The 26,772-nt window shown below is 38.6% G+C and overlaps 2 protein-coding genes across 8 annotated transcripts in view; both read left to right on the top strand.

Annotated features, from left to right (window-relative positions):
- Nucleotides 1–7,831, top strand: part of VPS26A (VPS26 retromer complex component A) — a 13,351-nt gene extending 5,520 nt beyond the window's left edge. For all 4 annotated transcript variants that reach the window (XM_074593323.1, XM_074593325.1, XM_074593324.1 and 1 more), the window contains 6 exons: nt 1,936–2,092; nt 2,553–2,717; nt 3,184–3,290; nt 4,384–4,452; nt 5,059–5,201; nt 6,063–7,831. In XM_074593323.1, the coding sequence (XP_074449424.1) occupies nt 1,936–2,092; nt 2,553–2,717; nt 3,184–3,290; nt 4,384–4,452; nt 5,059–5,201; nt 6,063–6,176 (755 nt within the window). In that variant the 3' untranslated portion in view covers nt 6,177–7,831. The remainder of the gene's footprint in view (nt 1–1,935; nt 2,093–2,552; nt 2,718–3,183; nt 3,291–4,383; nt 4,453–5,058; nt 5,202–6,062) is intronic.
- On the top strand, nt 6,221–26,772 carry SUPV3L1 (Suv3 like RNA helicase). Of its 4 annotated transcripts, none has more exons than XM_074593318.1 (15): nt 6,221–6,334; nt 13,530–13,607; nt 13,881–13,988; nt 15,576–15,690; nt 16,247–16,415; nt 17,900–18,011; nt 18,293–18,370; nt 19,423–19,514; nt 20,460–20,640; nt 21,035–21,128; nt 21,794–22,013; nt 22,371–22,451; nt 23,948–24,124; nt 25,673–25,821; nt 26,220–26,772. In XM_074593318.1, the coding sequence occupies exons 3-15, from the start codon at nt 13,925–13,927 to the stop codon at nt 26,713–26,715; spliced, it is 2,028 nt and encodes a 675-aa protein (XP_074449419.1). In that variant the 5' UTR covers nt 6,221–6,334; nt 13,530–13,607; nt 13,881–13,924; the 3' UTR covers nt 26,716–26,772. The 4 variants fall into 4 exon arrangements, with proteins under 4 accessions (XP_074449419.1, XP_074449420.1, XP_074449421.1 ...); XM_074593319.1 differs by lacking the exon at nt 6,221–6,334 and adding an exon at nt 7,876–8,220; XM_074593320.1 differs by lacking the exon at nt 6,221–6,334 and adding an exon at nt 7,925–8,220 and having other exon boundaries at nt 13,881–13,939.

Here is a 26,772-nt window from a genome sequence, read left to right as displayed (position 1 = left end):
TAGAGATTTCTAAAAACTAAACTTGTGGCCATGGTACATGTCGTTTGTGCTTTGTACATTTCAGACTATTCATTTTTAATTTAAAACACAGTCACCCCTCTGATTATAAATGATGAATGACCCTGACGTAAAAAGCAAAATTAAAGCACTTGATTTTTATTTTTTTTTCTGTCTGTGCCTTGTTTTGCATGTATTTAAGGTTCTGAGCCAAAATACCAGATGTACCTATTGTGCCAGATTTCTTAGTTCTTGGCTTTAATTCTGTCTCTGAAAGAGAAGAAGCATAGAAAAGAAATGATGGGGCAGCCTACAGGAGTACGCTTCTAAAATAATTCTTTGGTGATTGGTTTTCTAAAACAGTTTTATACTGTTAACATAAAATAATATTGAAGCTTCAGAGGATCTTTGTGCTTTTTAGCAAGATAATGTGGCATTGACATTAGAAATATCATTTTCCTACAACTTTATCCGAATCTAGTTACATTTGAACTCTGAAGAATCTTGATCACATCTAACCTCTTCCTACCACTTGAGGTAACCTTGGCACCCTTAGACTGATGCTAAAATTCCTTCCTTCTCCGTTAGAGGGCTGTTTACATTATTGTCACCCTTGGAAGTAATTTATATGTCAGCTTCATTTAGTTTGTTATCTTCTAATAGGTATATGGGCTGTTCTTCATCTACTGATACATAAAGTTTATTCTCTGAATGACTTTAATTTGATGTAGTATTTCTTGAATTTCATGTGTTCCTGGGACTTCCTGTTGTGCTACAGTTTAGAAGTTGCCAGTTATGCAGAAGTGGTTTAAGCTACTGCTTTTTGTACTTCTCCATGTTTTCTTGCATCCTTTCAAGTTTTAATGTAGCAATACAAAAAGTATCCCAGTAGCGTGATCTGTCTCTGCACTACTTGAAGACTAGCTCCAGCTGCATGTCAAAGACCTATTTTAAATCAACTCTTCAGAGTGTAACTTTTCTGACTGGCACAGAAAGTATTGGATATGCAATAGTAAATAAGCCTTGTATTATTATATGAATGCTTATCATAGCAAACAAAGTACACCTTAGATAATTGCTTTTCTAATACGACTACAAACTAACAGTTAGTATCAGTTTCTATCAAATTGGCAATGATAAACTGTGCTGTGTTTAGTTCATTTGTTCTCTTCTGGAAAGCTTCAGTCTCTGTAAAACCTTAGCTGATATTTTCAGTTGTAGATTGTAGAGAAGCTTGTTTTTTATATACAAAAGTGGATTTTTTTTTTATGGCAATATTAAATTTTTCTACTTAAGTTTTGTCTTGGTAAGAATTGCATGATGTGGATCTAGGGATGAATAATAATGACAGTGGTCTGGCCTGAGGACAGAAGATGCCATTGCTGTGAAACTGGTGTGTCTGTGCTTATGTGTTAAAAGCTTGTTTCCAAATGACTTAATTAGACCAGTGGTCGTAATAAGCCATATGATTGTAGACCAGTAGCAGTAGTAAACCATTTGATAGGTGGTGTTGATCTGTGGGATACCAGTTGGGATCACTGGCCTGTCCTAAATAAGCCAGTCTTGATGTTGCTTACATTTTGTCCCTTCAGTGATAAATGCTAGAAGCCAAAATCGGGCAATGCTAATTACAGAGAATGCAAGGCAAGAAGTGCTTATTATAGTTAGCTAAACTGTAATTGAAAAAAAGCCATGCTAGTGAAGCTGCAGATGTGTGTTCTGTTCGTTGCAGTTAGCTCTTTAGGAATGCTTACTGTAGGTTGCTGAAACGGAAGATAACTTTGAAAAATGCATAAAACATTTGGTCAGATATGTATAACTTAAATCAAATTAATTGCTTCTGTTGTCCTCTCCCATGTGCTCCTGACAAGTTAGAAACGGTTTTGTTTGCTAAAAAGAACGCTGAAAAATGTTTTCCTTTAACTTCCTCATCTTTAGAGCTCTTCAATGACAAAAGCAATACTCATGAATTTGTAAACTTAGTGAAAGAACTGGCCTTACCCGGAGAACTGACCCAAAGCAGAAGCTATGACTTTGAATTCATGCAGGTTGAGAAGCCATACGAATCCTACATTGGTGCCAATGTCAGACTGAGGTTTGTAACTGTTAAGCCTTCTCTCCCCTTCTGCCCTACAGCAAAATCATAACTTAGACATTATATTGTCCCCTTTCCTCCTTTTGGATTTCAAATCAGACATGTAACAGCCAGCAGCTAGGGTGCCTTGATTTGAGTTGTTGAGATAGTCTTATAACGTAGCCTTTTCTACTTTATTTGGAATTGCTCAGTGGCGTTTGTGTAGATCAAATTCTTTCAGTTCAGTCAAGTGAAAACAGTTTGTGTCTCTCCTTTAAAAACACCCCAAACACAACCAATCAACCCCTTCTCCACATTCCCACCTGTGTTTTTTCTCATAATTTGGTGTCTTATTCTTTTCTGCTTAGTCTTAAGAGAATGTACGCTTGTCTTTCAAAGAATACGTGTACTTCTGAACATAAAGGCTTTTATTTATGTGATTCTGAATAATGATGGTTAACTTGGTTAACTTTCTTACTAGGTATTTTCTAAAAGTGACAATAGTGAGACGGCTGTCAGACTTGGTGAAAGAATATGATCTGATTGTTCACCAGCTTGCTACGTACCCAGATGTAAACAACTCCATTAAAATGGAAGTAGGCATTGAAGACTGTCTTCATATAGAGTTTGAATACAATAAGTCAAAGTAAGTGTGGCTTAAAATGAGATGCATTCCAAGTAAATATCTTGGGATAAAAAGATAGAGTACATAATATTTGGCGAACAACCTGGTATCTGGGGACTTAACATAAAGCAACACTTCCAATGATTATTCTATTGAATTATTTGGTTACTAATTACACAGTGGACTCTTTTGAGGAATTCTTGTCTCTTCTGCCTTCAGTACTAATGGAAGGTCACTAGCAAATATTTAAGACCTGATTTCTGCATTTATGGTTTTTGATTATAACTATATTCCTTCCTTTACAAATAGTGCAGTGATTGAAAGGTGGTAATTGCACTGGTCTGGCTGAGGTGCTTACCTCAGTGGGGACGCGAGCTCTGAGTAATTAACAGGCCAGATAGGGTAATTGCCTGTATAACTTGTTTTCAAGAAGCTGTAAAAGTTGTCTTTATTCTTTAATGAAAATCCCCACTCTGTTCTTTTAAAGGTATCACTTAAAGGATGTGATTGTTGGAAAAATTTATTTCCTGTTAGTGAGAATAAAAATTCAGCACATGGAGTTGCAGCTGATCAAAAAGGAGATCACTGGAATTGGTAAGAGGAAAAAGAGCAAAAGAAATGGCAGCTTGTATGCCAGTTGAGCATTAGGCAAAGGTGGAGAATGAAATCAACAGTTGCAGCTTTGGTTAAACCGATGCTGCATATGCTTCTTTCTCACTGCTGTTTGTCTACCATCTGCATTTTGTGCTTTGGTAATCATACTTAGTAGTCAACTTTGCCTAAGGTCCTTAGCATTGTTCTGGGATTATGGGACAGTTGGGCTAGTTTCACAAACACGAACCATTTTTAGTGAAACTCAGGCATAAATATGCATCAGCTTAAGCAGCCTTGATAGATAATGAACAAGGGAAAAGATGTAAAACGCATCTTGAAGACCCCTTTGACTCTGCAGCTATTAGCTGGTAAAGTGGACTTGGAAAAGATTAGCATGAATCTCTTGTGTTCTAGAATGTGTTATGTTCTGTCAGCCTAAAGCTGATAGGATGGAAATATCAGGAGACTTTGATGCAGAAACAGCCTGTTTATTGCAGATCAGGCTTGCACACCCTCAAACTAAGAAGGCAGTAAGAGCTTGTGGCTCATGACTTCATTCCCCAGTGGGTGGAACCCTAGTGAGCTGCTTGTGTGGAGAATGAGAAAGCCTCCATAGAAATAGAGAAAGGGCAGAAAGCTCTACTTCATTGTTGGCTTTTGTGACTAAATTAGGTACTCTGGTTTCTTCATCCTAGGCCCTGGAGAGAGGTGGCTCTTGTGCTGGGTGATAACCCTTCAGTTTTCTAGTGTGATTACAGCCTAGCATTATCAAATTGCATCCACTGCCCACCAAACAGAACTGTTTCACAGGTCCTACCCTGCGTGCTTGTCCCTTATTTAAAGCCTACATACCCAAGTCTCCTTTGAAGCACTGGCTATTGCCTCTTCTGTGTCAGCATGGGGAGGAGAGAATGAGAAGTAGATGCTCTGCCTGGGAGAGGATTTTGCTTGCTTTAGCTGTGTGTAACTTAAATGCAAGACAAAGGCAAAAAATATGGTGTTAAATTCTGCAGAGTAGAAATTGCTGTGATAAAGCTTTGTAAGTGTTTAAAACCGAACCGTGTGTTCTCACAGTGAAAACTTGTTTCACCAGGACCCAGTACCACAACAGAGACCGAAACTATTGCAAAGTATGAAATAATGGATGGTGCGCCAGTTAAAGGTAAATAATTGTGCTTATTTAAAAGGGTAAGCATTTTTGAGTTAAAACTGTATTTAAAACAAAAAAAAACCCAAAACACCAAACCTGGAGGAGATGACTTGTATACGTTTTTCGTGGAGAAACCACACTTCTCCTTAGGCTGAAATGATAGTGGATTTTCCAATTCAAAGCAGATAGTTTTTATTGATTTTGGGCATTTCACTTGGGATCCTAGTAATTCTTACCCTTGTTTACCATTGGAAATTCTATGTCTGATACTTTTATCACTTCGGTTCAAACCTGACTCCCGTGGTGTAGACCAGCTCTAGAGTTCAAGATACCAGTGCTTTCGTCTTGCCTGGCTACCGTGCTTCCACTGAGAAAATGTTTCCACTTTTGATTTCAAAAATTTTGATTTCACACTTGAAAATCTGTGTCCAGTGTTGTGTTTTTGTCTGTGCTCAGTGTTGTTTTTGATGGTTTTTGGTGGCTTTCTGTAATTTTTTTTTTTTTACCAGGGAAGGGACACAGACAGTGCTTGTGAAACTACTTTTATTTTGCATGTCTTTTGAAACTGCGTTAATGACATCCAGTTTTAAGGAACTAATTGAACATTTCTTTTTTAAGGTGAATCAATTCCTATCAGACTGTTCTTAGCAGGCTATGACCCAACTCCTACAATGAGGGATGTGAACAAAAAATTTTCAGTGAGGTACTTCTTAAATCTAGTGCTTGTGGATGAAGAAGACAGGCGATACTTCAAACAACAGGTATGGTCAGTCTTGGTGCAGAACCGTCGGGACTGTTGTGTGTGCCGCTTTGAATGTTCAGCACATTAGAAGCCACCTGTGCTTCATGTATGGCTTAAGCATTTCTGCTGGTGAGTGTATTGGAAGCTGTATGGAAAATGTTACCTTGCAAAAAGGAGCCGGGGGGGGGGGGGGTGGTGATGGATACTGTTTCAGCAAGGATAAGGATGCTCAGTGCCACAGAACAACCTTGCACTGTGAATATCCAGACAAAACACTTAGTGGCTAAAATGAGATACAGATGCATTTGTTTGGATGCTTTCTTAAACTACCGTGGGTAGATTTCCCCTCTCAGCATTAGCCCAGGTTCAAAATTATAATAAGGACGAAGGCTTTTGACTGAAAACATAACAACAGTTGAGGATGTGCTGAGGAAAGGAATAGTGAAAAGGCTCACTGGAATGAAGCTGTGTGGATTACAACATAATGTATATCAGAATCTCCTTTCTAAAGAACAGACAAGGCAATATAATCAAATAAGGAAAACAAAAGGTAACTGGAACATACTATGGCTATGATGGGCTTTGGATTTTGAGAAAAGGAGGAAGAAAAACTTCTTGAAGCCTTTAATACCATCAAAGTGGGATTGTTAAGGAAAAGGTGAATGCTTGGGATTGATAAAAGTACGTGTTCGGGCAGTAACTACATATCTAAACTTAATTGTGTCCCCTGTTACTTACAGAACAGTGCAGTACATATGGAAAGTAATGGGGATGCAGAGTTTTTTCAAAAGTCTTTGCCTATTAGGGACCTAAAATGGTACTTGATACTGCTGGCTTAATGGCAAATGGTCATTTCAAAAGTGTTTCCTTCCTTAAATAGGAGATAATTTTATGGAGAAAAGCTCCTGAGAAGCTGAGGAAACAACGAACAAACTTTCACCAGCGATTTGAATCTCCAGAATCACAAGCATCTGCTGAGCAACCTGAAATGTGAACTGGTATAAGATGAAAAACTTGGCGATGCTTCAGCAGGTTAAAGATGGCAGCAGCCTGTGGGAAAAGAAGGCCAAAATTCCCATTACAACTGTCTTCCTTCATCTTGCAGTGCTGCATTTACCATACTACTAAAGCGTTCTTCAGTTAAACATTCAAGTATGTATATACATTTAAAATAAAGTGCTTTCTCAAACACTGGAACTTTCTTAAGCTACTATTTTATACTGCACATTTACTTTTATTTGATAATGTTATATGCACTTGGATATGCATAAGCTTAAGTCTAGTTATTTCCATGCATGGTGGGCTGGTATATTTGATTTTTGCTGATCACTTATACAGTGTAGACTAAAGCATTTCCCTTCTCTCATGTTGTTTATTGCATGTTTCTTTCCAATGTTGCTTATTTGCATTTGTTTTTGTTTTGAAACTACAATAAGACAGAATGACTAAATCACACTAAAAATCGAGGTTTACGGTAAATTTGTCCTAAGACTTCTAATTACTATGTTAGGGCTTAACTGAAACTGCATGTATATGCACTACGACTGTGATAACTGGGGAGCCTTCGGACACCTTACCAAGGTTTCTAAGAAGCTTTGAATCTGTCAGCAGCAAAGAATGTTAGGAACATCTTTGCCTTCCCCTAATTCTCTCTCTACCGTACTTCTCGAAGCCTTTCATGTGAGTCTCGCTGATCACTGGGAGTTCATCGCCCAGTCACTAGTGACTGTGGAGGTGTCATGGTTTCACCTGCAGGTGGTGAGTGGGGAAAGTATTTAAAAGTAGTTATCTCTTATTGATGAAATAAATGCTGGTAACGTTGATTATTTTGCAACTCTGTGAAACTCTGTGGTTCCTCCTGGCTTCATGCTTCCACTGTCTTCACAGTCTTGTCTCCTCACTGTCCTGACAGGAGAGGCAAAGCGTCCTTGAAGGACACCCTCCTCTTTCTCCTAGTCCATTTGGGCCTGTTATGAGGGCAAACAAGTTTTTTTTTGTGGTCTTCTGGAAAGGTATTTTGAAGCCAGGCAAGCCTTAAAAGCGTTGGAAGCTTGGCTGGCACAGCAGCTCATTTGTTTTGATCATCTCATATGCATTTAGTGTTTGAAGAAATAGCTTTTAAAGGTGTCAGTCTTCATCTGTTCACAACTGAGCATGCAGTCTGGGGTCAGACCTGGGGCTTGGGCTCAGACCGAAGCCTGCTGCGTGGAAGGCTACTTGCGCTTGTGGTTCACTTGGCCTTGAAACCAAGACTTTTCAACTCTGGTGCAAGTGTCATTGGTAACCTTACTTTATGAGTAAGTAAAAATAATCAAATTACGTTTCTGTAAGAACTTTTATTACTGTGGCACTTTGATAAAGCAGACAAAGACTCTGTGTACTCTACGCTAGGATACTTCTAACGCTGATACCTTTGAACGAGAGCAAATTTAACTCCCTCATGTAAGTGCCTGTTCAGAAATTTAAAAGAATAAACTAAAAAGCCAAATATTTTCATGGTCACTTGCATGTTGTAATCTGGAAATGATTCTGAGAGATTTTGAAAACTTGATTGTATTAACCAGCCTCAGATTGTGCAACCATGTATAATGAACGGGAAAGCGTACTGAGCTGCTATTTGAATTATTAAAACAGCTGTATTCTCACTAACATCTGGCTCCTCTGTGTTGATTGGCTCTGTGGCGGCGGTGGGGCCCGGCGCGGGCGGCGGTGCGCATGCGCGGCGGGGGCCGCCGGTCTGTCGCCGCTGGATGACGCGCCAGCCGCGCGCCGCCGCCGCTGCCCTTCGCTGCCGATGAGGCGGTGCGCGTGGCCGCTACTGCGGCTCCCGGCGCGCGCGGGGCTCGTCCCCCGCCATGGCGGGGCCGCCGCCGCCCGCCTGCGCCCCGTCGCTGCCGCTTCATCCTCTTCCTCAGCCGGAGGGGACGGCAGCTCGCGGGCCCCCGACACCTCTCTCTTCGTGCCTGTGCCGCTGAAGCCCGTCGGCGACGCGGCCGAGGAAGACGTGGGGGCCGAACTCACGCGGCCGCTCGACAAGGGTGAGTGCGGGCGGCCCGGAGGCGGTGGGAAGGGACCGTGAGGCGGCGGCGGCGGGCAGGGTCGGCGCAGGCGTTGCCCGGCCTCTTCCCGCCAGGACCTGAGGCGTGCTGCCCCTCCGCCCTCCCCGCCTGCGGGGGTGAGGCTCCTGGCGAGGGCGGAGAGGAACCGGCCGGCCCCTTTCGGGTTGTTTCCTCGGGTTTTTCTCTGGAGAGCAGGGGGTCTGGTCTGACCGGTGCCCGCCATGGTGAAAGGGGGATAAAAGCTGTCAGGTAGAAGGTCATAGGGCCGGTAGTGATTTTTTTTTTTTTTTTTTTTTTTTTTCCTACTAAGGCCCATTAGGTGTGCCCCGTGTGGAGGAAAAATCTGTTGGCCCAGTTCCTCCACTCCCTGTTTCGGCGCAGTCAGGGTAAAGGTGCTTGGCGGGGGGGCAGGTCCTAAGCTAAACTGAGATCGTGTGGCCTTCCGAAATCGTAACTGTGTCTGAACTCAGAAGTCATAGGTTTCTCAGATACTGCTGTTATAGGCAGAAGAACATCATCAGTGTGTGAACGTGCCTAGATCAAAATCGGGCAGAGCATTCAGTATTTCTAGTTATTAGCCATCAGCGTTAGAAACTGAAGTTTCACTTTCAGTTAGAATAGTGCAGGTTGGTCTGTGTGTTCTTGGGTTTGCACGTCTTAAAGTATGAGCGAGTAAACTTTAAGCGTAGGCTTCTGTGTATCAACTGGGAAAACTGTGTCAAGAACTATGTGCTTCAGTGCCGTCTGTGTTATGAGAGCTGCTGAGTATGTCAAAAGCAGAATAGGGTGTTTAAACTGAGTAAAATAACATCCTTCTCAATGTTCTGCGTTTCTCTTTTGTCTGTCTGCTAGGTATGTGTCCTGTCATTTTACCTGACACGTTAATTTTTTGACATTTAAGTGGAAACAGAGAAGAAATTCTGTTGTTGACCTTTAGATGCTCTATGCTTCTGTTCTTTGATGTCTTTATATGTAATTATATCTCAGGAACTATTGAGTGAGCTGTAACTGCTTTTTCAGTGTTGGGTTTTTTTTTAATTGTAACTGCTTTTTCAGTGTTGTTTTTTATTTTTAATTGTAAACCATACGTCCTGTTTGTTCTTCATCTGTGTTCAGTCTTCTGCTCAGGAAAGGTCGTCTTTTATCTATCTGTGCCAGAACATTATCTTTAAAGACTTGGTAAATAAGAAACAAGTTTGTGATTCTTCTGATGTTTGGTGACCCCAAAGTAATGAGGGTGTAAATGGAAACCTTTTCTTCATATGTTCTCCTAATTAAGTGTTTTGATGGCATATTATTTATATTAACTCCAGTTATAGGAAGCATGAGAAAATGATCTTGAATTGTTCAGAGCCCTTAAGAAAACAATACCTGGCCCTGACAGCTAAAAGACCTAGCTAGGAGGGAAATCCTGAACAGCTGTAATGCATCAAATCTGTCATTTTCAGACTTGTCTTTTGAGTGTTAGCTTAAATTAGTAGTGCATTCCTCAGATACCAATAAACATGAATGGTGGCATCTTACTTGTACATTACTCATTTATTACATAAGCTATTATGTTGGATTTCTTCAAAGTTGCAACTAAAATGCTCCAGGAAAATGAAAGTATAGTTTCTATTTGGCCTCTGCTAAACTTTTGAGAGAGAACAGATTGGCTAAAATTATTTATGTTCCCACAGGTGAAAATGAACTACTCCAAACAGCCTGGGAGACTTACAAGGAATACCAGCCTTGTATGGTGCTCATCTGGCTTGTTGGCATGTAGTGCTGACAGTAATTTTGTGTTTTGGAACCCATCAATTGTGTTAAAGAGGAAACTGAATGAGACCTCCTTAGCAGATATCATCCCGTTCTTTTTTATGAAATAAATAATCTTCCTCTGCTTCCCTGCCTCAGATTCTGACCACACACAGTATCATGCATCTGGGTTTTTTTTTTGGTGTGTGCTTGTTTGTTTGTTTGTTTGTTTTTATAATTTGAATGAAGGTACTCTGTCAGATTCTACTGTCAAATGCTGAACTAGATTCAGTAAAGAAAAAATTGTATTTACAGGCTTTCTGGTTACAGCTTGTGAAGAAACTTTGTTACTTATAGTGTGCATAATTCCAGTGTGAATCACCTTGTTAACTTGCTGAAGTGATACAGCGCTCATAGTTTTCACACTAGTCAAACACTGTCAGTATAACAGAAGCCTTTTTAGATGCTTACTTTTGCAAAACCATTCTAACACACCTGCCGCTTAGTGGAATTCATTCACAGCTGCATCTGTTTTCTGTGACTTCACACGAAGTGGATCCTTATGAGTGATGTATGCTTTCAATTTCGGAGTGTCAAGTAGGTTACATTTCGGAGTGTCAAGTAGGTTACAGTGAGCATGAATTTTGCTATTGAGCTTTTTCGTACAGAGATTATGGCAGATTATGTCTTTCTGCACCCTTTCATTGCTTTTACATTAGTAATGTTTCTGATATATTTTTATGATGATGATGTCCTTCTGAAATGCCCAAATGTGCATGTTATGGGTAACAATAGAACCATATGAAATTACTGTTTGATGGAATGACTTAAGAGCTAAGTAGGTGTTTGCTAAACCCCTCGTATAATTTATTCATCAAACAAACTGATTGTTGAGTGACTAGGTAACACATGAGCACATTGTAGTGAAATATCTAAGGAGCAGTTATGTATAAAAAAGAAACTATGATGTTAAAATGAGGTAGGAGGGTGAAAGGGACAAGAGGTCTGCTCATGCATGTGATATCAAAAGAAAGGAGTGTAAAGAGTGATGAGAGAAGATACTGTAATGGTGATGTCCAGTCAGTACAGAGGTAGAAAGATTGGTGCCTGGCTTTGTGATCTTCAGCACCAGACCTGAATATTGCCAAGTCAGTGGGCAGCGCAAATTAGGTTTGCTTTGAATGTGGGCCTCCTGGTATGGTGATGATCCATGAAGAATTTTTAAATAATTATAAACAGAAAAATCTACTGTATGACAGATCAGCACTTTGTGCCCTGTGGCTTCACAGGATCCTTGATACAGTTGTTGATTTGGAGCTCTAACACTCAGTTGTCATATTGAATGTCAGTTCTGTGGCTTCAATTGTAAGACCCAGGGGCTGTGCTTACTGGTGAGAAATGTAAGCTAGAAAAGATGAGGTATTGTCAGCGATTCATGCGTCAGAAACAGGTGGTGCCAGAACAAGTAGATTAGTCAGATGCACAAAGTCACTTGGACTGGACAATAGAAGTCTAATAGTTCTGGAGGAATTTTATAATACAGCATTTCAGCTGTCCCCGGGTAGCCTACAGGCTTACTGAAATGGACTGTTGTTGTCTCAGATGGAGAAAATTGACTGAAAAGTCTTCCTGCAAATAGGGCTGAAACATCTAAACGAACCTGATACATTGGAGGCTGACTGCAAAATTTCTGAGTTTAACCATAGCGTCAGGCTGTCTTTTTACACGGAACCTTAAAAAAATTCTGCTGAGAAGTCAAAGTAATTGAGTAAGAGCTAAAATGCTGTTCTAGAATGCATAAATGGTAAAGAAAGGGAAATCTTAAAACAGGAGTGAATAATAACAAGTGTAACGGTAGAGGCAGGACACAGATCTCCTGAGTAGGTGCCCTAATTGCCAGCTGTTGCTGTAGAAATGGGTAATACTACGCGTAGTCAGATTAATCTAATGTGGGCATGTCTAGTTGGACTGCAATGCCAGCTTTGTTTAGTTTTGATATACCTTATTGTTAAGACAAATTTTTGTGCTTGGGAAGGATCGTGACCTTGGTTGTTGAGGGCTGCCATGGTCCCAGTGTCACGTTGGTGTGGATAGTGACAAATGTTCTGGCATTGACCTTTTCATCTTGTAGCAAGGCCAGTAGGGTGTGAATTTAGCTACATGGCTGATGATTTGTTAACTGTTATAACTTCTTATGGAGGCTTTGAAGAGAATTTAGTCCTGTGCTTTCTTTTAGTGTAGTGTTTTCCCAGCTGTCTTTGATTTCTGGGCCCTTAAATGTTTTCTGATGAGAGTATGGATGCCTGTGTAGTAAATGTAAGCCTGTTGACAATCTTGCTTAGTTACCTTTGTGAGCATTTCAGACTGTAATTTAATCTGTCAATAGACTACTGTAATGATGCGCAAGGTATGGGATGTAGCCACTGCTCTTGTGCTTCTGGATTTGCCTGCAGTTGAATTTTTTCCTTATTCTTGTCACCTGATGATTTTCATTATGCAAAGTGGGTTATCTCTGTTCTAGAGTGTAGTTTTTTAGAAAGAGCGTCAAGGTTGATCTCAGGGGAAGCTGTCTATGTTGTGGCAGAGACTTCAAAGAGTTACAAAGTTAATTGCAGAGAGCTTGGCAGTGTTGTGTTCAGTCACTTGTGCTGGCAGACCAGTGGTATGCTGCCTTATGTGTGAGTCCTAGCATTTTATAATACAGAGTTTGTAGACTTGAATTTTCACAATAACATAAGTTTATGGATAGATGCTTATGATATTTGCTAGGTTGGTGGGAATTTCTGATGTCACAGACATGTGTGCTATAGATGGGGAGGGGACACAATTTTGCCATTGTGATTAACATTTAATAAACTAAATTCAGAGTGTACATTAGTAAATACAGTTTATTTTGCAACTCTGAACTTGCCTTTCAGGGGAGGGCATGCGTTTATTAATAACTCTATAATAAGAGATTTTGTATAAACTAAGTAATTTGTGGTATATATGAAGAAAGTCTGTTAAGTTCTGTGCTCTCCTCCTTTACTTAATCTGAGAAATAGGAATAATACTGCATTTGGTTTCCCTAATCTTCCTGGAGAGTGTGTGTCTTGGAAGCAGTGTGAAGTCTCTCAGAATGTTTAGTAAAAGCAGTTACTAAGTGGTTTAAGCATATTAACTTTTCACATTAAAACTTGCTGTTTCCTGATAGGTGCTGATAAAAAGCAAACAAAAAACACCCCAAAACCTTAATTATTTTGTTCCATAACATGTTGGCTGCAGGTTCCCACTTTTGTGTTTTCCTATTAAGTACTAGGGAGAGCATCTCTCAAATACTGATGTCATCTTCATGGCAGTTCTTACTCTGTGGCAGTTGAAGATTGTTCTTTTCCACAATAGGCTCAATCATGAATTGTGTTTAATTTAGGGAGAAATCATTTGAGTCTATTCAGCATGGCAAAGACTCCCTCTCTCCAAAGTAATGAGACTAGGAGCTGTGATCTATCTTTGGGTCAGCAGAACTGATTTAATTTTGAGCAAACTAAAAAAATGTTACTCTCTTTCTGCAGGTGAAGTTCTAAAAAACTTAAATAAGTTCTACAAAAGAAAAGAAATCCAAAGACTAGGAGCAGAAAATGGATTAGATGGTAAGAAAATGTTCAAAGTTATTTTTTATTTTTTTTTAAAATGTGAAATCTGTTTTTATTTGGAATGTGAAATTAGGTACATCTGATGCAGGGTCTCATGACACTGCTTGTTTAGGTTGTCTCTGTCACTCGATTCAAATAACCTTTATATTTACTTTTAATATTTCATGTTAAGGAACAGGTTTTTAATGGGCCACTTCAGTGGTTTATTGGGTGTTTACAAATATGGTTTTATGATCCCAGTGGCATTCACTTTGTTCCTTTTTTTTGCAGCTCGCCTGTTTCACCAAGCGTTTATAAGCTTTAGGAAGTATATCATGGAATCCAGTTCTGTGAGTGCTGATTTGCATATTATTCTCAATGATATATGCTGTGGCGCAGGCAAGTATCTGGAGTGCTTGTAAAATAAAGTATGCATTTTTTTTCTTGTTTTTGGCCTGTATGCTTACCTGCGTACCTGTGAATCCCCCTACTATGCTGTAGAAGTTAAAAGTCAGTACTTCTCCTTCAGAAACCTCTGTGCCCATCCTATGGAGTGTTTTGTCCTTAAGTTTTCTGCAGTGGAAACGGAAGAGGTGCAGGTCTTAGCAAGAAGCAGCCTGTTGTTTTATAGCATCTAGTCATTGCTGAAATTATAATAGTACTGTTCAGTTTATTCCTCTCTTAAAAATTCAGTAGTCACTAGGGGGCACTTTGACAGCTTTCTCCTGGCCAGGTGGCTTTAAGTACTTGGGAATGCAGCTCTGTGACTGTGCTCTGTTTCTGTGTGACACTAATAGAAATGAGTGTTGTTTGCTTGCTTACTGCATCGTGTTTTGTAATTAGTGGCTATTAACCAAGAGGTGATGCTAGCTGGTAACAGCAGAAACAGCCTTCCTCAGAGTTTGAGCTTCAGGATTTTGGGGCATAGTTATATGTGTTTTTAATGATAGTAATTTAAAGGTTAGAGTGGCCATTAGTTTAGTCTTAAAATATAAATGTGTAGATTTTAAATGTTTACCTTCTTAGGAAATTTAAACAACCTTTTATATTAGTTGTGCATAAAATCTTCCATGTGATTTCCTCACTTCCACTCCTTATTTACATATACATGAGCATTGTTTATGTATGCCTCAAAGCTCACATATATAGGAGTGTAAAGGGCTGTTTATTGTGGCAGTTTTGAATTTTTTTAGTTGAGTTTTGCTTGTCCAAAGATGATAATTAAAAATACTACAGTTTTTAAGTTTTTTAAATTCTTCACAATGATTTTGATTCATTGATTACTAATTCTCAATTTAAAATAAAAACCCCCAAACGTTGCACTTTTTTTTGGTTTGTACGTGTTTTATAATAACAGTTTTTTAGATCCAGATAGTTCTTTGAAATTCTATAAGATTTGGATGATTGGATTGTGACCTGAAATGAGACCTTTAAGACCACGTGTCTACCCTGCAAACATTCAGAAGAGTGAACCTGGGTGTTTCTTCTGAGTTGATTTTTTTTTTTCTATTTTTGTTTTCTCACCTAAGGATTGTAGACTCACAATTTTGAACCAATATCCCAAGTCTTAGTAGCTTAGGGAAGTTACAAACTATTTTCTTTTTCTCTGTTTATTCATAAAAACATTTTAGAAGCTTTTATTTTATTTTATTCCAAGGCAGCACATGAATTTAGGAGGAAAAGACTAAAATCTTCTTAGGACAGAAAAGCTATTTCTCAACTAGCTTTTCCATAGCTTCTCATTTTATTTAGAATTTCTCTAGATGTGTAGGCTAGCCAGAGTGAATATACTTAAATGAGATTTTTTTTCCCATGATATTATATTTGCATTACATTGCTTAATGAGTCCATGTACTCATGTTAGTTTATCTTTCTGCCATTGAGAGAATTATTGAATTTTGTAGAGAGCCAGAAGTTGAAAGAATTACATATGATACGCACCTTCAGAGAAGCTAGCAGACTTTCTTAAAAGGGTTTGTCTTCTAGGTCACGTGGATGATCTCTTTCCATTTTTCTTGAGGCATGCAAAGCAGATCTTTCCGATGCTGGACTGTATGGATGATCTGCGCAAGATCAGTGATTTAAGATTGCCACCCAACTGGTCAGTGTGTTTAAGTGGTCGTAGTGTTTTCTTAGTATCATAGAATTTCATAGTCTGTGGACTTAAGCTTTATGATGTATAGTTGCTCTATATTTTCCATTCCATTTCTCTGTTTTTACAATAATTTGTGTCAGGAATTATCTTTGTTACAAGATATATTGCAATCAGTTAAAAGGAAAATAAGCAATGAAAGTTGCTGAGTTGGTATTGCCTTTGCAGAAAGCTGTCTTCTGGCAGTATCTGGGAGGTAGTGCACCAGAACATTAAAATGTTAATATTCTCAAGGAGAGAGACCACAATAATGAGAATTATTTTGAACACAGTGTGTGAATTCCACTCTAAATCTTTGAAAGCTTTGTATGATTTAGAAGAATGCATAAGACCTAGTAACCTCTTTATACTGTCTTTATTTAAGAACTTGGTCTTTCTGCTTTCAAGATACATTAAAAAGTCTATTAGTAAGTAAATGCTTAAGCTAATTTGCAATTTCCCCTGAATCAGTATCCAGAACACAAGGTAAATGTTCAACAAATCTGCTTTATTGTGTATGTTTTAGGTATCCAGATGCCAGGGCTATTCAGAGAAAGATAATATTCCATGCCGGTCCTACAAACAGTGGAAAAACTTACCATGCCATCCAGAGATTTTTGTCAGCAAAATCTGGAATATACTGCGGTCCACTAAAGCTTCTGGCTCATGAGATCTTCCAAAAGAGTAATGATGCTGTCAGTATGTTATATTACTTACCTACATCCTTAGTACAGGAACAGTCTTATGAATGCATGTTTGTAAAGTACTGTAGTTGCTTAAGGGAGTCCATGAAGCAGTTGTGCTTGAATGGTGCCTTTGCTTTGCAGTAGCATCAGCTCATGTGAATACCACTTGTGCATTTCCGCTTTAGGCAAGCAGAATGAACATCATTGCCCTAAATGGAACGTCACTTTCCCCAAAGCACGTGTTGTGCAATCATCCGTGTAACCTGCTTCTATTTTCCTGTAATTTTTCCCTCCCTGGGTTTATATAGGTTCTACTGTCAGCATTTTCAGCGTGGAAACCATGGCTTCTTTTGACCATGACCTTTATTTAAGCTTGTATGCAAGAATTTACCCTTGCTTAATTTCCGTCAACCTTCTGCATCAATGTTTAAATATATTTCACTCAACCACCTAAGAAAAAGTTCTGTAGCTTCAGATGTGTTGAGTTGAAGAGCAGTGCCCTATATCAGGTCCCTGGAGGAAGCTTTCATAAGTACTTTTTTTTTATTGCTTCCAGCATCTTTTTGAAGGCTCCTCACCAATTGTGTTTCCAGCTGCACAGAATCACACCAGTTCTGAATGTTACAATAACACATCACTTGTTAATGCAGTATAGTGTGTATGTACAGTAGGGTTTACCAAATAATATTATGATTTTATCATTTTTTGATAAGTCTATGATTTAAAATTTGTTATTCCTATTAGTGGTTTATCAAAACAACACGTAAGAAAGATTGGCTTGTCCTAGGAGATATCTGTAATGTGTAGTGCATAGTGAATGTGGATGCTATGTAGTGATGTTCCTTGTTAGTTACTGCACTTTTTTCCCATGTGTTTAGTGTGCGTGAGGGCTTTTCACTTGGCAGCTCACGGATCATGCATAGCCCTTGAGGCTTGAACTGGGCTTCCTGTGTGGTGCTGCAGGTGGCTGGAGACATGGAAGGAGCAGCCATCTGCCTGAGAGTCAGCGAGTGTAGAGCTGGCAGAGGGTGGTGGCCCCTGCTGTCTCTCACAGCTAGTCCTCATGAATTCTTGCTGTGTGAGTATAAGGCAGCAGGTGAGACACCCAACAGGGCAATCACCAAGTGAACTGGAGGAGGCTGGAGCTCACAAGGCTCCTTCACTGCTGGGCCTTGCTTTATGAGCCCCTTGTACTACAGCTGTTCTGACAGTTCTTTTGTTGCACATGTGACAGCTCTGAAATGTGCAGAGGAAGATGTAATCTCCTGCAGGAGTAGGGGAGAGCATCTAATTACAGATACTACCTCTTCAGTTTGATAGGACTTAAATACAGGGCACAAGTCTCCAAAGGCTGGGTAGTTATTTTCTGGATAGCTTCCATTATACTGTCTTAGAAAATACTGTAATCAACTGATTCCCCCCCCCGCCCCCCCTTTGGAAAGGAGATTCTGTTATATTAAAGAAACTTAATGTGAGTTTTCTGAATTCTTTAGAATGTGCCATGTGACTTGGTGACAGGAGAAGAGCGTGTGTATGCCAATGAAGATGCCAGACAAGCTCCTCATATTGCTTGTACCATTGAAATGTGCAGCACTAATACGCCTTGTATGTATACATAATTGTTTCAGTCATATCTGTGGTATCTTTATGTGTATTATTGCTTGTACTCTGAAGTAGCTGAGCTATTCCTTTTCACTTTTATTTGAAAAATTTCTGAACTAAGAGCAGTTAATAAAACATGGATCATCTCAGAATAGCTTTTTGATGGTAGAGGATTAACTTGATTTGAGCAACTTTTTTTAGAAAGTCTTCAAGTTCTTCCTGTGTTGTATTGCTGTTCTAGATGCTCCTCCTTGGCACATCATATTTTTCTTTTTTGTTTTAAGATGAAGTTGCTGTGATTGATGAAATTCAGATGATCCGAGATCCTGCCAGAGGGTGGGCTTGGACAAGAGCCCTTCTAGGTAAGCTTGTTTGTGTTGACAATGAACTAGTCTAACGTGACTATAAATGGCACATTAAATTCAAGCTTATCAGTCAGTATATTCATAACTAGTTACAATATGTGATGCAAAATAGAAGTATTTTTTCTTCATATGTCTTCTCACAGCAAGTTTTACTTACTGAATGTTTCTTAAAAATTTTATTTTTTAAGTTATACAGATGGCTCTTAGTTTTGCTTCCTTGGATAATACGGAGTCTTTGTGTTGTTACACCATGCTGTCCATTTATATTGATTATTTTCTAGAAGTATGCTTTTTTGTTCAATTAACACAATTTTTCAGAGATTTCTTTATGAAGAAGTACTGTTAAATGTATGGCAACATGGCAAACATTAAGTATTTTATAGTGTTAAATTCAAATGGCTTATTTATAGAGCTGCATTGATCTATTAAGTTCTTAAAAGATTGCTTCTTTTGATAATTTTAGAATTTTTGAAACTCATTTTTCCTCAGATTTTGAACAGAAGTTTGGAATCTGATTTCCCCCCCTCCCCTTCCCTTCACTACTTTTGATGCTAAGTTTAACAGGATGATTTGTCACACTTCTCGGACTATTTTTTCCCTTTTTCTATTCTGCCTGCATTAGAGACATATTCATAATTTTAGACGGTCATGCAGAAAACAAAGCTCTTCAGTTCTGCTATGATTTGGGAGTTAGTAAAGCATAAGTAGTAAATAAAACATACTCAAAGCTTTGCTCCATTTGCTCAGTGGTTAAGAGTACCTCTTGTTTTGGCTGAGAGGGTGCAACAAAGTATTAGCTGCTTTGACTATCGTACTCATGGATTTCCAAGCATCACTTGCTGATAGGAGATAAAGAACAGCTCTAAGGAAGTAGTGTATTATGGGAGAGGGGTTAGGTACTAATTTGGGATGTTGAAGGAGGTGAAATATACTCACTGATAAGTTTAGCAAGCCAAATGGAATTTTTGGCTAACTTAAAAGTCAGCTAAAGCTACTGTTGTCTGTAAGTATGTAATATTTTGCATTTTATTTCATTGGATCTTGTTTAGGACTCTGTGCGGAAGAAATCCACGTTTGTGGAGAAGCTGCTGCTATTGACTTGGTGACAGAACTCATGTACACTACAGGGGAGGAAGTTGAAGTAAGCTTTTTAATTCTGTAAAGTTGCAGATAGAACATCAGGTTCTCTTTGGTGGAAAACAGGCTAAAATTTAGGTGTTTTGGGGAGTATCACTGATCAAAGTTATTCTTGCAGGAGTTCTTATTAAAGTGTTTCTCAATTCCTGTAAACCAAAGGAAATGTTGCAAAGTTGTGGGTTTTTTTTGTTTTGTTGTTTTTTTTTTTTTTTAAATGGTGGTATTGTTTTACTTAAAGAATGTAAGTGCTTTGAGTTCCCCTCAGGGAATGCTACAGCTGTTTAGAGGCTCTCTTTACAGTTCTGTTCTTCCTGGAGTGCATGGTGCCCTCAAGTTTGCTGAGGTTACCAGATCTGTTGATAGTTATTCTCCATATGAGGAAGAAAGGAGTTAAGAGCTAAGACCTCCAGAAGAAAGTGATTGAAAGATCTCTGAAACCCAACTTTTCCGGCATAAATTCTTTTTTTTTTTTTTCTTGGGAAGATTCGTTTGTGAAGAGTATTTAAAAACATAACATTTGGGCCGAAGAAAGTCAAGCCTGCATGATTTCCTGGTGAATTAGCTGTAGCTTTATATATCTGTGCATGGTGGGGGGCCTGTAATTCTGAAAGGGGACCAGTTACAGTATTCGGATGATTGAATGAAGACAGACTCTCATTTCTTGATAGAGTTGCTGCATAGCCTGTATGCTTTTTCTTGAATCGAGTTTACATGTAAGAATACATAGTTCTTCTGTTTCTTGAAAAGGCTGTGTAGTTATCAGCTTGGGAAGTGCTGCAAGTATGCAAGTGCGTAAGGTGTATGTCGCCTTCTCCCCGGTAATTGTCCCTTCAGGACTGTGAGAGGTTCCTCAGTGTTACAATCGATTGTGATAATAACCAAGCTGGGCGATATTCCACAGGAATTTTTCATTTAAAAACATTGTTTTTGACATCTCCTTTGATTCTAGGTCCGAAACTACAAGAGACTCACTCCTCTTACTGTACTGGATGATGCCTTAGAATCTTTAGATAACCTCCAGCCTGGGGACTGCATTGTCTGTTTCAGTAAGAATGACATTTATTCTGTCAGTCGACAGATTGAAGCCAGAGGATTAGAATGTGCTGTCATATATGGCAGTCTGCCACCAGGTAAAGCACTCTTCCTTTTATTTTTAAGGGAATGTTCTGCTTCTTGCTGCTTTCTTAGAAAAACTTTTAAAATGAAGTAGTACAAGTTTTCCTAGTTTTGCATCTCTATATAGTTAGAGAAATTAACCAACTTTCGTTGACTGGTGTTTTAATTTTGAGATTAGACCTTTATTATGTATTTATTATTAATCTTCAGATAGATGTAATTAAGTGAGGTCTGTGCACAGCTCTGGGAATGACTTAAATCCCTCCTGATCCCTTCCTCCAACAACGGCCAAATACCTTTTTTTTTTTTTTTTTTTGGCCTATTATAAAGGGATTTGCCTTAGTGATATATAGTCTTTGTTTTGTAAGAAAAGTTTGCTATGTGAAGTGTTTTGTCATTCTGTTTTAGGAACAAAGCTTGAACAGGCAAAGAAATTCAATGATCCTGATGATCCATGCAAAATTTTAGTTGCTACAGATGCAATTGGAATGGGACTCAATTTGTAAGTACTTGGAGCAGGTTATGGTATGGGGTGTGGGGCTTTTTTTGTTTTGTTTTGGGTTTTTTTGTGTGTGATACCTGCATTAATTTCCTCACTTGTTTCTTCCCAGTTTGACTGATTTGTCTAGATATAGATTTGTCTAGATAACACAGTACATACATTTTAATTCTGAAATAGGAGTCGGTTTGATGAATTTTGAAACCGATTCTAAGAATTTAATAGCTCACTTGGCCTAATCCTGTGTGATAGTAGGCATTGTTAAGATCCTTTTGATTCACTGGAGTCAGATATGCTAGGTTGTCAAGAGTATCAGTCTCTTGCATTTCTGAAATGTAGATCAAGTTCAATCCAGTTTCAGATGTGTTTTGTTGCTGAAAGTAATGCAGTCACATTGCTATAAACTACTGAAGCAGATGATGATGACGAATGGATTGTGACCCTGTTAGAACATGATTGATGTGTGTAGGGATGGTGATTCCCCTGCAAGTAACCAGTCTTATGCTGCCCTTTTGAATATGCTGTGTCCATAAGTAGTATCTGTGGTCCCTGAATTTACAGAGAGAAAAAAGCTCAAAAAAAAAAAAAAGCTTTCATTCTTCTGTAGTAGGTTGTATGTTGGAAACAATTTTCAGAATTCTTCTCTGTTTTTTCTTCAAATGTTTCAGGTGTATAAAAAGAATAATTTTTAACTCTATTGTAAAGCCAACTATCAATGAGAAAGGAGAAAAGGAAATAGACTCCATTACAACCTCTCAGGCTCTACAAATTGCAGGCAGAGCGGGGCGTTATGGCTCATCCTTCAAACAAGGTGAAGTCACTACAATGCATCGTGATGACCTCGTGCAGCTGAAGGAGATTTTAAGTGAGCCTGTGCGCCCTGTGAAGGTGAGTGGCTCAGTATTCAGTTTGTACAGGTGTACTCTGGAGCCGTTTTACTGTGTTCTGATCCTAAATTATTTTTTTCTTGTGTCTGTTTACAAGTTAAAACAAGTTAAAACATAAAAATGGATTGTGTCATGCCAGAGTGACTTTGAATGTATGTCCCATTTGAAGGCGCTCTTTTAAGAATTAAAAGCTCAGACACGAAAGTTCTCAAGTTCCAGAAAAGCGTGCTAAATAAACTGGACTCTGTGTGGTGCTTTGTTTTCTTGCATTTTGTCTTTCTAGATTTTGTTTCTGATGCATTAACTTAAGAACAATATTGAGGATTAATGGACATTTCTTTCTTTGTTTTCCCTTTAGGCAGCTGGCCTGCATCCTACTCCTGAGCAGATAGAAATGTTTGCTTATCATCTCCCTGATGCCACTCTATCCAATCTAATTGTAAGAATGATCAAAATATTAGCTTCTGCTTTAAAAATTAAGCATTGCTTATGGTCACTGCTTTTGTATGAATGTGCATTTCATGAACCTGACAAACAGCCTTGTGCGTAGCTTTTATCAGTTGGATTCTTCTCTCTACCACATTTAGAATGCTTAACTTTTCTTTGTTATAATTAACTTGAAAGCTGTTTATGTGTGTGAATATGTTTACCCGAGTTGAAGAGAGGGCAACAACCAAACCTTTTCATTTCACCTTTCCTGTATTTTAAATGTAGACTTTTTGGTCTGAGGCTGAAAATATTAGAGATTGAAATTTTGATAAATTTATGTGAAGATTCCTGGGAAACTGGGCTCGTCATGTCAGATTTCTGTACATCTGAGAGCTACCTGATTTTTTTTTCCTGGTTCTGTGGGCTTTATGGTAAAAGAGTTTCTGCTTAACTCTGAGAAAACAGATTTTGTGGGAACTACTTGATCTTATCATTAGCTGGATAGTAGAATTTTTGGAAGTGCCTAAACCTTTTAAAGTAGGAATTAAGCTTCCAATGTTGTGTTTGAAAACTAGTGTCACAGTTTTCAGTACACTGAGAAAGTCTTAGCAGCTTTCTTGGATTTGAATGGGTATTATTGTTCTCTGCTGATGTGCTGTCATGTAGCAAAGTGTATAATTTCTAACCTTAAGGTAAAAGATTATAGTTGGAGACCTCCTGGAAGACTTAGGCTCGTAGGGTAACAGCACACCTTTAAAATTTTACTATTGAGAATTTCTGGGCTAGCATAGAAGTATTAAGATAAAAATCCTGATGTTGTTATTGATCTCTTAAGTATTTAGTCACATACTTAATAAAGAAGCTCAGTGTTTCTTAGAAGATCTTTTAAAAAATCTTTCAAAGATTTACACTAGAGAAATAATTTTGGGGGCCCATAAAAATTCCCCCTGCAATGTGCAGTGGCATCTCTTGCCTTGGATGTGTTTCAGGTATTCTTTGAACTCCTCTATTGTAATACTGTATTTATCTTGTGATTTCTTTCTTCCTAAAATAGATCTGTTCCTGACATTGGGCTAAAAATACCTCAATCATTGAATTTTGTGCTGTAAAGTTAGTTTTTTGGGTCATGCTAAGTGACAAACCTGTAAGAAGTTCTAAACATAGTAATAACTGGTTCCTCTGATGGTGTTCTTTGTAACTAAACTGTGCGCTTCCAGAACACTGTATTTGTTACTTAAGAGACTAATTGACAATGCTTAAATAAAGCGTAGTGTGTTCTGTCTTCTCCTCTGATCCTGTGTGAGACAATTTAATGAAAATCCTGTTAAAAGAGTAGAGGGAACTCCCCTGCCCCCTTTTTTATCTGTGGTCAAATTTGATATTTCTAACTGTTCTTTCAGTATAACTAGCCTTTGAAACACTAAATCATTTTTTGGTTTGATAAAAAAAAGTTTAGCAACCCTCTCCTGTAATAACATCCTCCTTCATCTGGTTATATTTTCACAGGATATTTTTGTGAGTCTCTCACAAGTCGATGGGCTTTACTTTGTCTGCAATATTGATGACTTTAAATTTCTAGCAGATATGATTCAGCACATTCCACTAAATCTGCGATCACGTTATGTCTTCTGCACTGCACCCTTGAACAGAAAAGAGCCTTTTGTGTGTACCACATTGTTGAAGGTCAGCTTTTTTTTTTTTCCTCCAAAAAATGTGTTATTTATATTGGAGCAAGTGCGTCTTGGTGCATTGAGACTATCTAGCTGCTATATTTATTGTGGGTTTTATCATTACATCATATAAAATAGCTGGATATGTATTTATTTTTTTTTTAGAATTGCATTCTTTAGGAGTTTATTGGGCAAAACTTTTAACTTCTAAGAACCGATTCTCATTTTGTGATGTAAGTTAGAATAGCTTTTCTGCTGTTTGCCTTGGAGAATCCTACTGCTTGCTTTGCAGGTGATCTTTGAACTGGGAGAGATCAGAGTTGTGTTATGTAGTCACTTGTGCACTGCTAAGCTTTGCACTATAGTGTGTCTAAAAGTAGTCCTTAGGAACTAAGATACCACTGCTTCAAGGTGTTAGTTTGTCACCAAAAGAAAAGAATGTGGGATTAAGTGTGATTGCTGATGTTATAATGCAGTTAAATAGAATTAAAAGCCCAGAAAATACAGTGCTACAAGTTGCTCTCAGAAATACGTCATTTCACTTTTCAGGCCCGGATGAACTGTTTTACATTGTGCCTCCGGAGTGATTATTTTGAGGAATTTGTAGTCAGCTGAGTTCAGTTTTTCGGGATTAGTAATTTTGTTTGGGACTGTTACTTTGTTAGACAGTATTGCCTTTGTCCCCTTTCAGACACGGCATTAAACATATTTAATAAAATAGTGTAATAATGAAACTGAAGTGATGCCCTCATGTCACAGATATTACACCTGTGCTTTATGAAACAGCTAATAGTTCTTTAAAAATTGAGTGATTGATTTTAAAGAGTTAAAAATAAAAAAGTGCCTCATTAAGAAAATGCTGAGTGCTCAGATCCCCAAGTAATGAAGGTGCAGAGGGGCATAATGTCATGTCAGAGGGAGGTAGACTCTCGTGAATGCTTGTGTGAATTTAAGCCCCATTCCTTGGCAAAAAAAAAAGAACCCTTCTAGTATCAGCCAGTTAGGAAGCAGTTATTCCAAGTCATCAGTGCTCCTGAAGATTTTAAATGTAAATCTTATTTGGCTGGTTTATATGTTAGTAAAAGAGCTGAGATGTCTAGGTTTGAGAAGGGCTGATTTCTAGTGCAGATTAATCTGTTTGGGTGGCAAATAGCATGTTTCCTAAATCAGGGAACACATTTAACGTTTTCTCAATCCTGGAGATTGTGAAACAAGATAATTAACAGAATAGGAGCAGGAGAAATAAAAAAGACAAAGTCTGTCTGCTTTGCTAGATGTAGTCCTATGCCTGCAGTGCTATGCTTTTCTGAATAGCTCTATACTTTTGTTGATTAACTGTGCATGGGCTGTGGACAAATTGTGTTAATGAGGCCTTGGAAAGGAGAGGTGACTCCTGTATTGAGTAATTAAGTAAAAGAATGTGTGGCATTTGGGCTGTGTAAAACAAAGCAAGTATTTTCTGAAGTATTTTTTTCTATGTATGCTAACTCAAGGGAACTTAACTCATTTGGGATTTCTTCTTTCCTGGCTGAAGACTTCACTGAATCTGCTTGTTTTTCAGTTTGCAAGACAGTTCAGTAGAAATGAGCCTCTGACGTTTGACTGGCTCTGTCGGCACACCAAATGGCCGTTAGCCGCTCCAAAGAACATCAAAGAGCTTGTACACCTTGAAGCTGTTCATGATGTTTTTGACCTCTATCTGTGGTTAAGGTATTGTCTTTGTGCTTAAAAATTATTTTTATTTTTACTTTTTCCTAACACTTATGGCTTACAGTCCTAGAAAAGCAGTGTCTTCAAGCCTGTGTGTATGTGGTGCAGTATGGGCTCCTTTGGCCCTTTAGAGGATCTTGACAAATGCAAATGTAGCTATGTTGTGGGAGCAAGTCGCGGGTTCTGCAGAGAATGGTTTGTGACTGACAGAGAAAGTTAGAAACAAGGTGACCCTGGACTGGAGCAGCTGAAATGCCACTTAAAATACAGTGGCCTTCCCATGCAACACGTAATTTATTTTTTTTTTTTTAACTTTACATAGTATGTATCTCATTTCTGTCTAGTCATCTCTCCTTTAGTGGAAAGGTTTAACTGTGTATTGTTTTGCCTCTCTTCAGTTACCGCTTCATGGATATGTTCCCTGATGCTGTCCTTGTAAGGGATATTCAGAAAAAACTAGATGACATTATACAAATTGGTGTCTGCAACATCACGAAGCTGATCCGAACCTCGCAATCTGCAGCTGCTCCTGGCACAGCAGCAGTTGTGTCAGAAAACTTTCCTCTTTCAAGGACTAAGAGGGATACCAGGACGGTTTTAGACCGTCATGATGCAAAATCCACAGAGGCACTCTCTATCGCAGCGGAAGTTCTGGGAGAAAGAAGAGCCAAGAACTTGAAAGCCTATCGATCTGCTACAAGGCAGGAGGATCTGAAAAGCCATGGACGTGGATCTCTTGCCAACAGATTGCTGCGTGAAGGACTTCTAACACAAGAAATGCTGAGACAGCTGGAGAGTGAGTGGCAGGATCAGCACAGAAATGGTAGATATGGCCTTGGTTCAAAAAGAGGTGATCAGAATAGTTCAAAGGAAATGGGGAAAAAGAAAAAATAGGACTTTGTCCTAATTCTGTTTAGTTTTTATTCATAAAATAAAATACTATTTTAATAA

This window comes from Larus michahellis, chromosome 6 (genome assembly GCF_964199755.1).
Source record: "Larus michahellis chromosome 6, bLarMic1.1, whole genome shotgun sequence".
Lineage (NCBI taxonomy): Eukaryota > Metazoa > Chordata > Aves > Charadriiformes > Laridae > Larus > Larus michahellis.
Note: the sequence above shows the minus strand (reverse complement) of the source record. Positions and strands in the feature narration are given on the sequence as shown.

Coding starts and splice junctions, on each gene's coding strand:
- SUPV3L1 (XM_074593319.1), top strand. CDS start 7,977: ATGAGGCGGTGCGCGTGGCCGCTACTGCGGCTCCCGGCGCGCGCGGGG. Junction 21,129..21,793: donor ATTGGAATGGGACTCAATTT/GTAAGTACTTGG, acceptor CAAATGTTTCAG/GTGTATAAAAAGAATAATTT. Junction 25,822..26,219: donor GACCTCTATCTGTGGTTAAG/GTATTGTCTTTG, acceptor GCCTCTCTTCAG/TTACCGCTTCATGGATATGT.